This window comes from Galleria mellonella, unplaced genomic scaffold (assembly GCF_026898425.1).
Source record: "Galleria mellonella isolate WM207_F2 unplaced genomic scaffold, CSIRO_AGI_GalMel_v1 utg266, whole genome shotgun sequence".
NCBI lineage: Eukaryota > Metazoa > Arthropoda > Insecta > Lepidoptera > Pyralidae > Galleria > Galleria mellonella.
This window is the reverse complement of record NW_026442061.1, coordinates 1,086,333-1,099,504: the sequence shown is the minus strand read 5'-3', so window position 1 is coordinate 1,099,504 and position 13,172 is coordinate 1,086,333. Positions and strand designations below refer to the sequence as shown.

Sequence of the window (13,172 nt, the reverse complement as noted above, 5' to 3'; positions counted from 1 at the left end):
GTAACCCCGCCTGCGCTAACAGAATACGCTGGCGGAGCACCAGTGAAGGGTGAGAGATGAGAATGAAAACAGGCCAATTAGCCCATCATGATGAATTCATCAGGAATTAACTATGATAGTTTCTAGGGGGAACCGCGACGAGGTCGATCTGGTTGGGCAAATTGCTAGCAATGGGATTCTCACTCTTCATTACTAACAATCCCTTTCCCCCTGTTCTATAGCTTTAGCATACGGTACAAAAAGATTTTTGAAAATTGCAGCTTAAAGGGGAAACTTGAGGCCACACAAAACCGAAGGTAAGTAGTTTAAGATAAATAAAAATATACTTCATATTTATTTATTTAATGTTTTATGCAGAGTGTGAATATATGTACACTTGACGAACTTAACACCGGATGTAGTCGGTGTATTGAAGAATTAAGGAAACATAAAGGTTAGTTTATTAAAACACATATACAATTGATATTTTTATATATTTATTCCAATTTCGTTATTATTATAATAACGATATGTATGAGCTGTTACTTTTAGACTTGTATGATCAAGTACACTAACAACTTAAAAGAAATTGCATTGCATTTTCTGTCACGTTGCCCACTGGGACATGCATATATCTATGTATGAACAAAGCTACTAAATGAAATAAAAGACATGATTACACAAAAATATACATATTTATTTTAATCTCCTTAAAATATATATCAGGTATATAACAGATTTTTAGCTATTCGAGTGTAAAGGTACACCGAATAAAGTTCCACTAGAATGTACAACAAACGTAACACGTATTTGTATACTTGTTTAAAACATGTTTAAATATTTAAACGATAAGGAAAACAAACGTTTGAATATAATTCACTGTATTTATTTTGTACTAGCTTTGCATATTTGTATGCGTGGATTATGGAAGTTTGGAAAAACCCATGCGAAGCCGGGGCGAGAATGTAGTAAGTTGTAATATTATATCTATACATCTCTATCGTGGACGATTTACGAACAAAGTTAGCAAGCTCAGGTGCGCCGCCGTCTCCGTGTGCTAACTAACGCAAGTTTACAATTTACTGCCCAATAAAGTAAGACTTCAACGTTTCCCTGCAAATATATACAACTTGAGTTCGCGGCTGACTTTCGTATTGTTTGCTGTCTGTTGTTTTAAACTGACTTTAATTTTACAGGTAGATTTTCAATCGACTTCAAAAAAAGGTTTATTTTATTTTTATTTTTTGTAACTTAGAATGGCAAACAAGTTGAAAGCCCACTTGATGGAAAGTATTAACCGTCACCTATAGACATGAGCAGTACCATGGACATAACAGAGTATACTGTTTCGTCCATGATACCCCCCATGCGTTGCCATTCCTGAGGACTCAGGTGTTATTCCTCTGTACCCAGTAAATTCACTGTCATATCCATATTTTATATACCTCATAATTGCTTTAGTTACGAACGGATTTGGAAAATTCTTTCATATATATAATATATATATAATATTTCTTTGGACTAATCTGTAAGTGTAGGATACACTAGATATTTAATATAAGAAATATAAATAAAATACAAATATATATAAAAATTATCAAAGCAACTTCATCAAAATCGGTTCAATAGTTTGTTTTTAAATAAAAAAAAAACTTGCTTTGCCACAACTGAGTCGGTTTTTTTTTATTTATTTAAATCTTAAATTATTTAAATAAGACTATTTGAATCTTAAATTTTAATGAATAGAAAAAACAACAGTGTTGTATGTTACAGCTAAAAACAAAACAAAATTGTATGTATTACAGAATAACAAACATTATATGTACATAGTTTTAAAGGAAAATGTTTCAGTTTACAAAACGTTAATATGCAAATTATAAGCCTGCTTCATTGAAACTGAATAAAAGTCAACTAAGTTTTGTTGAAACTATTACAAAAATAATCTCAAAATTGCAATTACCAACATGTCGAACAATTAATCGATTTTAATCATCATCATTCTTTAACTGTCCACTAGTAAACATACGTCTCTCCCTATTAGGGTGGTTTGCCAGTAGTTATTAGGCTTGACATACGGATTGGCAACCGCAGTTAAGCTGGTGACGTTTTAAGAAGGACGCTGCTGCCCACCACTCGACCATTAAGGCCCCTTAGTCGACTACTACGACATCCATAGGAAGGGAAGGGGTAGCTCTTTTTATGCCGGGACTACACGGCGAGTGATTTTAAATATGTACTACTATTTGACATCAACAGATTACCTTATGGTCGGATTAATTATTAGTTTATTTACATTTTCATTAAGTTTTATTGAAACAAACTATGTGTCTACGGCTAGAGCATGTCTCTGGTTCGAACGCTGCGACGCACCGCGTTGTTGAATCCTTCCCTGTATTGGTAGAACACGCTGCTTGATGATATCACGTCGGGAACTGCGTCTGCGCAAACAAACATTAAATGATGGTACATATCCTGTAGTACTACACAATATTAAATAGTGGGAAACAGTTATTTCATTATTTAATAATTAAAGCATTTAACACTCGAAAGACACTCAATGGATATATTCATAATACTTAATAGTTCAACTTATAAAAAAAAATTTGACAAAACTAACACGAGTCCTACAAGGTTAATCGTGTTCATCATATCAGCCTCTAACTGTCCATTGCTAAACATAGACCTGCCCCTATTGGGGGGATTTGCCAGTAGTTGCCACAATTGGCAGTTGGGTTAGTAAGGCTGGTGATGTTTTAAGAGGGACGCTGTAGCCCATCCCTCCACCATTTAGTTCCCATTGTTGCCTCTTACGACACCCACGGGAAAGGAAGAGGTGGCTCATTTGATGGCGGGACCACACGGTTAGTAATTATCGAAGAATCCTATTACCGATTGCAAAAAGTATAAACAAAATCGGTTCATAATTAACGAACATATCAGGTATTGAAATGATCGTTATAATAATGACAAAATTAACATTGAATCAACATGGAAATAATCACTAACAATTACAAAAAGAACAATCAATAGCAACTCAAAAATGATTAAAATATCGAGTTATATACATACGAATTGAGAATTAACAAAAAAAAATGTTGTTTATTTTCATAGATTTTGAAGGACGCTTAAACATTGAGTGCGTATTTTTTGTCATATTACTGGATTCGTTTGATATTTATTTTTATCAATTTTTATAGATTTCGAAAGTCGCTTAAGAAGAGACGAAGAGTGCGAATTTTTTATTATTGTAATTGATTCGTTTTCACTAACTCCGATTCCACGACCCTAAAAATGTTAAAATGCAAGTAAACAATTTTCATACCTTTTTAAGGACATTTTAGTATTTTTTTTTTATATCTACACACATTCTGTATAGATGTCATTTGTATAATGCGTGTACCAGATGCGTTTTAACAATTAACACGTCCATACAACGTAGTTAATATCAATTATACAATGTAACGTGCGTCGCGTTTGAATATATGGGCTCTTACGTGGTGCAATCTAATCCGGTAACGGGCTTCTGACAAAAATAAATTTAGGCAGTCGATTTTTTTGTAAAGATTCGCATTATGTGGAGTACAGGCCATGTATATTATTTATAGTTTTATATTATTACTTTCCAAATTCGAAATTGACATAATAGAGGTGCTATGTTTCTTTTTGGCTTGCCTTCACGGCCCTAGTCTTCTTTGACCAATATACATATACATATCTCCAATATTTCCAATTTCCATTCCTGGCTTCCTTTGTCGCCCACATACTTCAAACATTTAATACATGGAAGTTAGTTTATTGTAAACATTCTATTCATTTAAATCCTATTTACCGGCACAGACATAGAATGGGTTAATTCTTCCTTTCCTATAGGTGTCGTAAAAAGTGACTAAGGGCATTCAATGGTCGAGGAATGAGCAATTGTGTCCCTCTTAAAACATCACTAAACTCAACTGCGATCACCAACCCGCTTGCCAAGCCTGGCAACTACTGATAAAACCCCCCTTTATGGGGTAGGCTTATATTCAAACGTGGACCGTTAACGGCTGATATTGTATGTAGTAACTAAAAAGTATCTGTACATGAGAGATATTTAAAGAAAAATAATATAAAGGGTATAAAACGAATAAATACCATAACAATATTTTTAGAAATTTTGTCTGTCTTTTGGTATATTTATTCTGCCTTCATGCTAAAACTACTGCACCAAATTGGATACTGTTTTCACAATTGTATTCCTGAAGGTTTATCTTAAAATTTGGTGTATGTTTCATATTGACACGCCATTCAGAAGTGGTAGATTTAATTGGTTTTGTAATTCTCCAATCCACGCGTACGAAGCAACGACCAAAAAGCTAGTTAAACTCACTTTTACATTTATAATAACGTGAAAGTGAGTTTGTTTGTTTGTTATCTCTTAGCGCTTTAACAACTTAACCAATCGCTATGAAATTTGATATATTGGTACTACATAAGATGAAGAACAAACCACTTGTCGCGGTCAATGAACATAGCCCGCGACGTAAGTCACGGGTATAACCTAGTCTTTTATATAGAAGGTTAAATATAATTGTTAGCTACATAGACTACGTAATCAGCTTTCGCACAAGTGTGTACCGTAATTACAAAACGTTGGTACGGGGGGCGAGGGTCGCTGTTTGCTGTAGTTAATTGTACTGTATTGTGCCGCCTACCCGCCGCGCCCCGGCCCCCGTACCCCGGTATGTAAACGACATATTAATGGCTGGAACGACTTATATTTTGTACATACAGATTTACAATAGATATATGTTTAGAATTATGTGATGAGCGGAGACCAGCGTTACTGATTATAAACTAGCAACATGCCCCGACTTTGCATGCAACCCTACTATTACAATAAATGTGAAAGCTTTTTTGAGAATGTTATATATACGATAAATATTTGTTACTCTTTCACGCAAAAATTACTAAACTAATTTAAATTAAAATTTGCTATACAGATAGGCTATATCCTAATGTAACGTAGAATATTTTATATATTAATTCACGCAGGCGAAGCCGCAGATTATTGCTATATCGGTATAAAACATTGACTTTATTTACTTATAAAAAAACATTAGCATACTACATTTACCGTTAACTGTCCATATTTTCCATATTATTTCCATATTAAACATAGGCCTCCTCCAAAAGGAGGGTTTTGCTTGTAGTTGTCACGCTTAGCAGGTGAATTAGCAACCGCAGTTAGGGTTTGGTGATGTTAAAAAAAGGACACTGCTGCTTGCCCTCTACCAATAAGTTCTCTTAGTCGCTGCTTACGACACCTACGGTAAAGCAAGAGGTGACCCATTCTATGCCGGTACCAGACGGGGAACACTATTGTACCTTATTGGAACATAATTCAGCCCATCCATTTATTTAGACTTACTTTAAAATTTTTAAGGTTAATTACGATAATTTCATAAAAACCTTTTGTAAAAAATATCAAAGTAACAGTGAAACCCCGTATCAAAATGTGTTGCATGGAAAAAAGTAAGGAAAGAAACAGACAGGGGAGGGCATCTACTTGATTCTATATTATTTGGAGATATGACAGTGGTTTTACTTTTTTTTTCATCAATGCCAATTCGTCGCTATTTTTACGACAATTTCTACCAGCGTCATGTATAAGAGACTCATACTGGAAATGAAAATTATATCTAATCGATTGGTCTAATTTTTGCCATTTTGGTATAAAAAATTGAAAAGGCTAACACAATATGGGATTACAAATATTTTATTCTTTCTGCCAAAGATTCTCAATTTAACCCAAAATGGGGAAATACATACAAAACAAAATCAATTGTTAGCTCTCATCAGAAATATTCCAATACGAAATTAATATAATAACCAAATTTCGTACATACATAAACCCGAAATCTATCTCATCTCGCAAATATCTGTATTAATAGAGGAATGGGCTACAACTAATGAACAATAATCGTGATAATCCGAATGGATTCGTACTACAATGAGAATATTAACAATCGCCGAGAAATCAAACAGCAAAACCAATTTCGGGGAGCCGCCGGCAGCGCTCCAACAATTAGTTTAAACAACGGGCCCTCATTACAACTTCGGCTGCTGTCTGTACAATGAGACATAGTTTTAAGATCATTTATTTATTTTATTTATTATTTGACATTTGAAACAAGTTCGAACTATAACCTCGTTAAAATACTCAGTGTTACAAACTCTTTTGTAATTTGTTTTTTTTTTATACTTTTTTTTTTATGCAACTTAGAATGGCAAACAAGCTGACGGTCTACCTGATGGAAAGTGGTAACCGTCGCCTATAGACATGAGCAGTACCGTGGACATAACAGAGTATACTGTTTCGCCCATGATAACGTCCATGTGTTGCCATTCCTGAGAATTCAGGTGTTATTCCTCTGTACCCTGTAAATTCACTGCCATATCCCACCCTTCAAACCGAAACACAGCCATGCAAACACAACTGCTTCACGGTAAAAACACGAATGGAACAGAGGTGCTCTGGTAATGGTAATATTTTTTATTGGTATATTGGTATTCTTTCATTTTTACAAAACTATTGGCTCGATTATTACCAACGAGGCCGTTAAACCTTATCACTAACAATTACTTAGCCCCCCCCCCCCCCAACAAAATTTTATTATGTAGTCGTCATAGTCGAAGAATACTGACGGATCTTTTTATGTAATATTTGTCAGATCCGTCAGTATTCTACGACTATGACGTAGTATGCGTTTTAATATAAAAAATAAAAATTATTAATTACAACGCATCATTATCACCATTATTTGTAATCATACCTACATGCTCACTATATTTGTTAATATACAGTTAACACTTCCATCTTATAACAAAATTAAGGTTATGCTTTCCTAATATACCACTTCTTATTATACAAATACGAGGAATTTAAATAAGTGCGAGATTAAAATAAAAGAAAACGTATAGTGGTTTACGCGTAAATATTCGTAGACTTACGTAGCGGCTCTACGTAAGACTAGCTACGTTTGCTCGTAGACCGTAACTGTAGACCAGCTACGCATGCCATGCTACGAATATTTGTAATTGAATGGAAACGTTAATATAAAAATTGTTTAAAACAGTATTTTTTTAAATTTCATTTTGCATTATAAAGTATTATAAATATAATCACCATCAACATCTCGTTGTTCATTAAAATAGCTGTTTTCTTTTGTGGAACAATATCCATTTGTATGAATTTTCAACCGACTCCAAAAAAGGAGTAGGTTCTCAAATAGTGGTTTTTTTTATTTAAAAGAATATACTTTCTGATTGGTCCAATAGAAATTTTATCAAAATCAATCCAATCATTTAATTTTAAAATTAAAATAACAAGTTTTACCACGTTTAGTCGGTATTTTTTATGGTACAAAATGTACAATTAGCATGAAATCAAAAAATAAATTTACTGTAAATACGTTAACTTCATTTTTTTATATAAACTTAACACACATATTGCTAAAATATTGCATGTCCGACTGTACTGCGTAGTAACAATATGGATTCAGACGTCGAGCGAATTTCCACTCAATCCCATTACAAATCGCGTTGAGATTATTAAACAGTCACCTTAACGAGAATTGCGAAGTAGGGGAGGGGGTGGGGGGGCGGACGATGGGAGGAGAGCCGATTCGCTTCAAGGAGGTATACTATTGTAGACTGTATTGTATAATGTTGAAAATTAAATAACAAAAAAAAAATTAAGGGCATTATGACCTAGTTTTATTAGTCTGATTCATTAAGCATCAAAAGAAGAGAATTAAAGATATAAAAAATATTGTTCAATAGCTAATGTTATTTGAAATGGCAAATAGGCTGACAGCCCAACTGATGGTAAATGGTAACCGTCGCCTATAGACATGAACGCCTATTGACATTACAGAATTTACAGTGACGGCTGGTGGTACCATGCGTTGCCATTCTTGACAATAAAGATGTTAGGCCTCCTTGTACTATAATTACACTGCCATATCCTACACAAAGATCATAAATCACAGTAAAGGGGGGAGAAGGGATTGTTAATAATGGGGTTTCGTAGCCCCATTGCTAGCAATATACCCTATCAGGTCGACCTCTACGCGATTCCCCTGGAAGCCATCGTGATTGATTTATAATTGAATTCGTCACGATGGGCTTACTGACCTGCTTTATCCTCACCTATCATTCCTCACTGGTGCCCCGCTAGTGTATACCGTTAGCGCGGGTGGGGTTACCATTCGATTATCATCCATTAAAAAAAATCACAGTAAATGTTTCTAATGTAGGTAGTACATATATTTATTTTAACATTTATTATACAAGTAGGCAGGTATTATATTTATGTATTTATTTAATATTATAATACATATTAATATTCGATATAACTCTTTATTTCTAGGTTAAATATTGATTAGTATTGAAGTTGTTCGTACAGCACTCGTGCACTTTAGCTGTTCGCTAACGACATACTTTTTAACTGTATTGGGTTGACTGAAAGAGATCTCTTTCAGATATATTCGTAAGTACACCCTTGCTCACAATTTTTTTTTATCTAAGTTATTTACATGTGTAATAAAGAATATATAAGGAAATATAAATGTTCCTTCAAGTATTTCATTATCACATTACACTCCAATTAAAGCACTAATTAAAAAATAATTTTACATTTTTTTACTTTGTTACTTCAAATAGGCGAAATAATGTATTAATTAATTTTATTATGCTTTAATTGTTCTATCTCCTATGCTAATTTTATATCTAAATTCGAACCTTACATGATTTCAAACCGATTTTTATTATTATTTTTTCAACGAAAAATTACAATACTGGTGGCCTTATTTTTGATATGAAGTCTATGTTTTTGTAAAACAAAATGTTAAATGGCATTTTTTGTACTTGTCACTTATTTTATTGCCTATAGTTTCACGGGCGAACCCGTCATGAGTTACTAGTACTAAAATATTAGTCTTAAGTAGAACATAATTAGACGGCGCCTATTAAAATTTCTCATCCGCGCGACCAAATTATACGCGATTAATATCAAAATGGTAGACAATCAGTTAGGCGGAGCGATTATCTTGCGGGGTGGTGGGCGAGATCAGGTGTTCGATTCCCGGGCGGGTGTCGGCTAAATGAATATTAACAACCCTTTCGGGTGCGCGGGTAATTGAAAATAATAGGCTTGGCTGTAACTCGACGTGTGATTAACGTCATGTGATAATAGCGGGCCATATTCTATTGTAAGTTTGCCAGTTACAATGGTTGGCCGTATATTTAGCGAAAGGAGGAGCTTCTCAATTCGTCTGTAACATACAGATATTCTTGTGAGTGCATGTGTGCGTGCGTGCGTGCGTGTGTGTGTGCGTGCGTGCGTGCGTGCGTGCGTGCGTGCGTGCGTACGTGTGTGCGTGCGTGTGTGCGTGCGTGTGTGTATGTTTGTGCGCGTGTGTAAATACGTGTGTGTGTGTGACCGTGTGAGTGTGCGAGCATGTATGTATGGGTGTTATAGAATATTTTTATCAATTTAGAATCGATTTTGAGTTATTTTTGCAATTACTTGTTTTCCTTTGTCAATGCTATATTAATTCTGTCATGATTAAAGCTTTTCATTTTATGTATAGTGTAATAATATATTAACTTACCACTTCGTTGAACTTGTGAAATAGGTACTATGCGTCCGAAGAAGTCTTTATGAACCTAAAACAAATGAAAAAGACATTTATTTAATACTTGTTATTAATACAAACATTTTTGCAAACAATGTAACAAGTAAATGGCAAATATGCATACCCATAGACGTTTTTACTATACGCTTAGTGAGGTGTGTCAAATTTGGACAAAATACAACATCGATAGAAAATATATATATATATATATATTGCATAAGTATATTTGCATTAAAATCGAGTAATGTTTGGCAACATATAAATAAATAGAAACCTGAAATAAATAAATGAGTGGCAACATTCATTCACATTAATCTCCGAAATTACTCATGTTTTGAATAAAATTTCATGTATTGTTTGCTCCTACTCGAGAGATCGGATAGTTTGTTTCTGGAATAGGAAAAAAATAAAATCAGTAGGTGACGGTGGAGGTCTAAACAAGGTCATATTTTAATGTAATAACTACCAGTTTAACTTACGTGTAATTAGATTGAGAAACCTCGACTACTTTCGGGATCAATTCGTGATACTTAATCACGAGCCGTTGTGAAGTGAGCGCGACTCTGACTTGAGCCTTAAAATGTGTACTTACGAAATAGTTAAAAGTAAAACAAGGTCAGCTAGTTGATATATAAGTCACTGTTGGCGTAGTCATAACAAGTGAAGATGGAAACCCATAGACGTTTTTACTGTCCAATTAGTAAGGTGTGCCTAGAGCGAAGCAAAGCAGACCTCGTTAGCGACGAATGTGGCGGCGATACCTCGTTATGGAGCCAACACGAGTGTTACTCGACACGGCGTTACATTCTGAGCTTAGTTTAACGGGCGGATTGTTGGACTCCCTATGATACGGTTGTACACAACGATATCTTGTTAATCCGTCATACTCGTGAACTGGGCGGTATATTCATAAAAATGACTATTCAAAAACGCTAATTAAATGTTAAAAATCTAATTATAAAATTTTACTTGGTTAAAAAATACTTTCATTTTATTTAACATATTTCTTAATGTTGTACAGGTGTGAAATCGAAGTCAACATTGAAGATTTTCAATCAATGAAGATGGATATTTTTTTTAAAAAAGTACGAGTTTAAAAACGACGTAAGCCTCTAATACTAAATTGAAACCTAGATGCATCGTGTCAGAAGTAGGAAGTACTGTTACTTATGTTGTTATACTTATATATGTTAATATACCTTTCCTTCAGGTGGACCGTCAGCTTGTTTACCATTCTAAGTTGTATAAAAAAAAATGGAAAACTGTAAATTTTTTGTCATTTTTCAACCCTCGTTTCTTTGGTATATGTTCAATTTCACTATAAGAATAACTCCTCAAAATGACGCTAATAATTTTCATTACACCCTGTATAATTAATAATACAGTCTTAGCATATTTGCTATGAGATCAATCAGTAAAAAAAATTTACAGCTGTAGATATGAGTTTTAGTCACTATAATTTTCCCCGCTACTTCCAACTGCTACTGGATTACAGAAATAGGAAAACTAACGAATTAGATCACTTCTACGTGGCGAATAGAAATTGTGAAATTGCATCCAAATTAGACCATTAGTTTTTGCATGATGTAGGAATACAAAAATTGTACAAAAGTCGATTGCTTGGGTATCTCTGTCCCATTCGTGTTTCAACTGTGTAGCAGTTGTGTTTGCGTGGCTGTGTTTCGGTTTGAAGGGTAGAATATGGCGTGAATTTACAGGGTGCAGAAGAATAATACCTGAGTCCTCAGGAATGGCAACGCATGAGGGGTATCATGGGCGAAAACGTATATGTTATGTCCATGGTACTGCTCATGTCTATAGGCGACGGTTACCACTTTCCATCAGGTGGGCCGTCAGCTTGTTTGCCAAAAAAAAAAAAAAAAAATATATATATATATATATATATATATATATATATATATATATATATATATATATATATATATATAAAGCATAAAAAAGCACACACGCATCTTAATATAAGCACGAGTGAGATAATGTACTGCAAACTATCAACTAGTTTCAAATAAAGTACCACAGGTAAAGGAGAATAACACAAAAGGAAAAGGTGTAAAAGAGAACAAAATAAAGAAAGTAAGGAGATAGGCAAACGATATGATTTTTTTGAGTAGAGTGGGCGATAGCAAACCAATTACTAGTTTGTTAGAGGCGACACGGGTGAAATGGGATCCACAGTAATACGAGTCGCGAGACGCTGAAACGAGAACCTGGTGCAAGTAATAAACGATCTATCTATCTAACTAATAACTTGTAACTTCTTGTCGTATGCTTCTGGCATATAATGGGCCGTCCTGTCCTTTCCTGTGAGTGTCGTAAGAGGCGTACGTGAACTAAATGGTCGAGGCATTGGCAGCAGCGTCCCTTTTAAAACATCACTAAAACCAAACTGCGGTTGCCAATCCGCCTGCCAAGCGTGGCAAATACTTGCGATATCCTCCCAATAGAAACTGCCATAAGGAACAGCCCCGTTTCTTATGACAGTCTATACGGGAAGCCTATGTTCAACAGTGGACAAATGGGCAGACGGCTAATATGATGATAATGATTATGATAACCACTGTTTTATAATCTTGTTTTTTGTTAACTCCTCCCGCCATATTTAATCTATCTATTAATATGTAAACACAAACATTTAATTACAGCCGTAAGTGGATTAAAACAATTGTATTATCTACGATTTGGGCTATATTTTATTTAAATTTAGACTTTAAATTTACAGTTTATTCGTGATTTCCCTAAAATTCACGAATAAAGTGTATTAAAAAATTACAAAATGCAATTAAGTATATCAACTGACCTAAATAACGCTATTTTAATACGTCATGTTTTTACCCTAAATTAAAAACATTTTTACTAAATGTAGTGAACTGAGACCTACAATTATAATCAATGTTTCTTAGTGTTTAATTAGATTTTAGAAAATCATTAATTTTATATTATTAGAAACATGTGACCACCGTTATTGCTCTATATAACGTACTTTTTTTCTACAACGCAGTCTCTACCTCAAATTTTTCACGTACAACAAAACAAAATTCAAACTCGCCGAGCTCTTACAACTTGCGCCGCGCCATAACTTCGTTCCGCCGCAATATTTCCGATTACGCTATAGCACGAGCGGTGGCGGTGGCGGTGGCGGTGGATGGCGCGGTGGCGGTAAATCGCAACACACACCCGCATAAACACAATTTCGCACTCATAAAAGTTATCGTCGGGTTGACGCGTTACGGCCCCGTAAAGATTTGCCCGCGCCACGCTATATTGGGTATATTGTCAATCGGTACGAGAGATAACTCGACAGATTGTTCCGTGTTACTGTATTTTCTCGTATTGTATTCTTTAGTTATTGGATGTTAAGTATGTTATTTGTCATAAAACTGTTGTTATGTTATTATTTGTTGTTGCTGTAATAATTAGATATTTAGATTTATACTCGTAAGGGCAATAATTTTATCCTTGTTTAAATAATCTAAAATGGCAGACCAATTGTTAAAA

General features: G+C 34.4%; 1 protein-coding gene across 1 annotated transcript in view; it reads right to left on the bottom strand.

Moving 5' to 3' along the window:
- Nucleotides 1-456: 456 nt before the first annotated feature.
- Nucleotides 457-13,172, bottom strand: part of LOC113516240 (chromosome transmission fidelity protein 18 homolog) — a 49,376-nt gene continuing 36,660 nt past the window's right edge. Inside the window, exons 15-16 of the mRNA XM_052895209.1 lie at nucleotides 9,633-9,687; nucleotides 457-2,417 (exon numbers count right to left, since the gene is read on the bottom strand). Of these exons, the coding sequence (XP_052751169.1) occupies nucleotides 2,314-2,417; nucleotides 9,633-9,687 (159 nt within the window). The 3' untranslated portion in view covers nucleotides 457-2,313. The remainder of the gene's footprint in view (nucleotides 2,418-9,632; nucleotides 9,688-13,172) is intronic.